This window comes from Sinocyclocheilus anshuiensis, unplaced genomic scaffold, assembly GCF_001515605.1.
Source record: "Sinocyclocheilus anshuiensis isolate Anshui unplaced genomic scaffold, SAMN03320099.WGS_v1.1 scaffold1632, whole genome shotgun sequence".
Taxonomy (NCBI): Eukaryota; Metazoa; Chordata; class Actinopteri; order Cypriniformes; family Cyprinidae; genus Sinocyclocheilus; species Sinocyclocheilus anshuiensis.
The window spans coordinates 541,312-544,776 of NW_015558674.1; the positions used below are offsets into that span (position 1 = coordinate 541,312).

At 33.5% G+C, this 3,465-nt stretch overlaps 1 protein-coding gene across 1 annotated transcript in view; it reads right to left on the reverse strand.

The window, feature by feature from the left end:
* Window positions 1-1,750: 1,750 nt before the first annotated feature.
* The window catches only part of LOC107681271 (potassium voltage-gated channel subfamily KQT member 2-like), a 55,540-nt gene continuing 53,825 nt past the window's right edge, over window positions 1,751-3,465 (reverse strand). The window contains 1 exon segment of the mRNA XM_016477521.1: window positions 1,751-1,902. Coding sequence (XP_016333007.1) covers window positions 1,751-1,902 — 152 coding nt within the window.

Sequence of the window (3,465 nt, forward strand, 5' to 3'; positions counted from 1 at the left end):
ATTATTAGATATAAACAAATAATTATGAGATATAAACTCAGAATTATGAGATATAAACTCAAACTCAGAAGTACGAGATATAAACTAAGAATTGTGGGACAAACTACAAATTATGAGATATAAACAGAATTATGAGATAGAAACTCAGAATTATGATATAAACACAGAATTACTAGATGTAAACTCAGAATTATGAGCTATAAACTCAAACTCATAATTATGAGAAATAAAATCAGAATTGCAAGTAAAAAGGTCAGAATTGTGAAGTAAAAAGTCACAAATACCTTTCTTATTTTTTATTTCGTGGCGGAAACGGACTTTCATAGATGGCGAATAATGCGGTCAACCTGGTTTCTGAGAAGCACCAAGCTAAGATTTCTTCCTCAAATCTGCGTTTAACATTCAAAAAGCAAAACATTTGGTCTGTGATGATCATATTGAGTACATTTTGGGAGTAAAAGCAAGACTAGCAACTTTCTTGTTAAAAAGACCATGACTTTTCAAGTGAATGCTAGTTAGTGCTGGTCGTTCTGGTGAGGCTAATTGACCGAGTAAGTCTTGCTGGTTAAACTAATTTAAAATACTAGTGGTGCAGAATCACTAATAACACAAACCCGTCTGACAGATTCTTGTGCCACAGAAGCTGGTTGTGTTCGTCTGCTTGTGTAGATCTACAAAATACGTGAAAGTTGTGAGTCTGTACAATGAAAACAAAACGACAGCATTTAGAAATACATTCACAAGCATTTCAGAACCAAACATTTACACACAACAGGAACAAAACCGACAGCGTTATAAAAGATGCCAAAGGCAATTTAGCAAAATACAGTAGATTCTTTGGAAAACAAAGTGAAACCAAGCAAGGCAGCTGTGACGATATTCAACTCAAAACCACTGTTACAGATTCACTGGGACTGAATGTGCAGAACTCAACTGTCCCTTACAAACAAGTACTGTGGTGTTACCGTAGTACAGTGACGGCAGAGAATACCATATTCATGTAGCATGGTATTTACATGGTAAGCAAGGTACTTCAGAACTGCCACATGACCCAACTGAACCAATGACTTACATCTATATGTCTCTGTTAGGTTAAATGACGTTCAGCGGTCATTTACCACAGTATTCTGACTCTACATTATGTAATTATTGTATGTTATATGAATCCAGGATGTAATTCTGCTGCTTTTGCTGAATTCTGCATTCAAATCGGGAAGACCGGGTCTAGTTGTCACATGGCAAAAAGGGTTTGAGTCAAAAGCGCAAATACACTTGTTGGTTTTTTACTTAGTTTTTATTTAATATAGTACTACATATTTCAAACAAAGGTATTTTAATAACAAATCACTATCAGCAGGAGGTTCCCTTTTTAATTATACCATATATTGTGACAACATGCCCCACTATACTGTACACTGTAAAAAAAAGATCTGTTTTTTACAACAAAAAATACTTTTTCTACTTCAAAATTTCACATTTAAGTCCATTTTAATGTCATTATTTGTGACACATACTAGCAATTTCTGAGTTAAAATGGTTAAATTTCAAAGCTCAATTTTTCAGCAAACGCACGAACTGATAAAATGTAAACATTGCATGCAATGCAAGTCTCTTTGGATAAAAGCATTTTCCAAATGCATGAATGTAAATTAACTATTTTTCCTGAGCAATAGCGTTTTGTAATCAAGACTCTCAGGATTTTGTCTGTAAAGAAATCAACCCACCATAAAGCATATTCACTGTGTGACAACTAGCCCCGGTCTCCCCCATCTGTCCAGCACAAACAGCAGATGAACAGCATTAAAGGGAGCGTTAGAGAAAGACTGCGGCGACTGATACGGAAGACGGATGATGCAAACCAACTGTCCTCTTTGGAGAAGTGCAGTCTTCCTGTGTGAAGTGCTGTAGAACAGATACAGATGATTTCTACGGGAAACATACGTTAAATCCGGTCATCCGTCCGGTCTCGATACAGACATTTTTGTTCAGTATGGTTTCAACCAGTAAAACAAACAATAAAAGGCAACAGAACATCAATTACATCAGAACAAGGCAAAACGATACGGTGCATTTCTCATGTGCTCTCAGAAAATTAGTGCATTCAAAATAGTAGTTCTTCTTGTTTCATGAGTGAGATTCAACTAAGTAACAGAAGAGGAAACTAAACGGTTAGTTCATGTTTAACTTCATACTACATCTGGCCCTCATGTTTTCTGATGTATTAGAAAATGAGATGATTTTATATGTATGCTGAATGATTGTGAAGCAGATTATTAAACGGATACTTTTGTTGTTACAGAAATAGTTTTAGAAATTGCTTGGGAAGGTTTAGTATCTTTAAGAAATGTATTTCAAGAAGCTGTTAATTTGCAGTATGAAATTAACTTCAAATATCCATTCTTTCTAAATATTCCTAATTTACTGACATGCAAATGATTAATCCAGGGAGTATTAAAAAACTGTAAACTTGAGAGAAAGTGATATTTTATATTTCATATGTGCTTGACGTGAATTTCCTAACTGTGGTAATTAATTAAGGGAATACTATGATCAACATTAATGGTTTAGAGACGTTTTAAAATTCACAAGCTGTCGTGAAGTACATTCACAAGCGAACATAGACGACATGGTACTACAGAGACATGATTTAAAAGGATAGTTCACACTAAAATCTCAATTCTCTCATCATTTACTCGCCCTCATGTCATTTATCAGCAAATAACGACTTACATTTCACTGATTTCATAACTTCAGAAGACTTGCAATATGGTGCTAAGTCAAATAAACAATCTTTTTATAAACTAGTCTTCCTGAAGCAATGCTAAGGTTCGAATAATCGAATCACAGGGAAAGCAAAAACTTATACAATATGTGCTTGAATGTAGGGCTGCACAATGAATTGTATTTTAATCGTGATCACGATTTCTGCTTATCCTGATTTATTTGTGATATTTCTCTGCTGGTTATTTATCCCAAAAACATTTTATTTTAATTTGGCATTTGTGCGTTCTTGCATTGGTAACAATCCTCCACAAACATTCAAGGTTGCGGTTTATTTGATCTTTCTGATTTCTTTTACACGATTGTTTGCGCTGTTTGTTGTGACTAAATCTAATATATATACGTATATATATATATATGGGTTTGCTCACAGATTTAGTCACAACATATTTTAAATATATGCCAAATATATGTTGTAAACAGTGAAGCTCAATGAAATATATTTTTGAAATTGAAAATTAATTTTATTTTCACCCTTAATTTACCAAAATATATTTAATGGGAAAGAAAATACATATCCACTCTCACAGTAGCCTACATTTAGGGTTTATACATTATTTAATTTTATTCAAATGTTATACGTTCACATGTATTATGGACAACAAATAAAGTTTTTCTTCAATAGTTACATATGTGAATGGTTTTTCTTGGATTGAAACATATGGAGGGCAAATATATATTTTT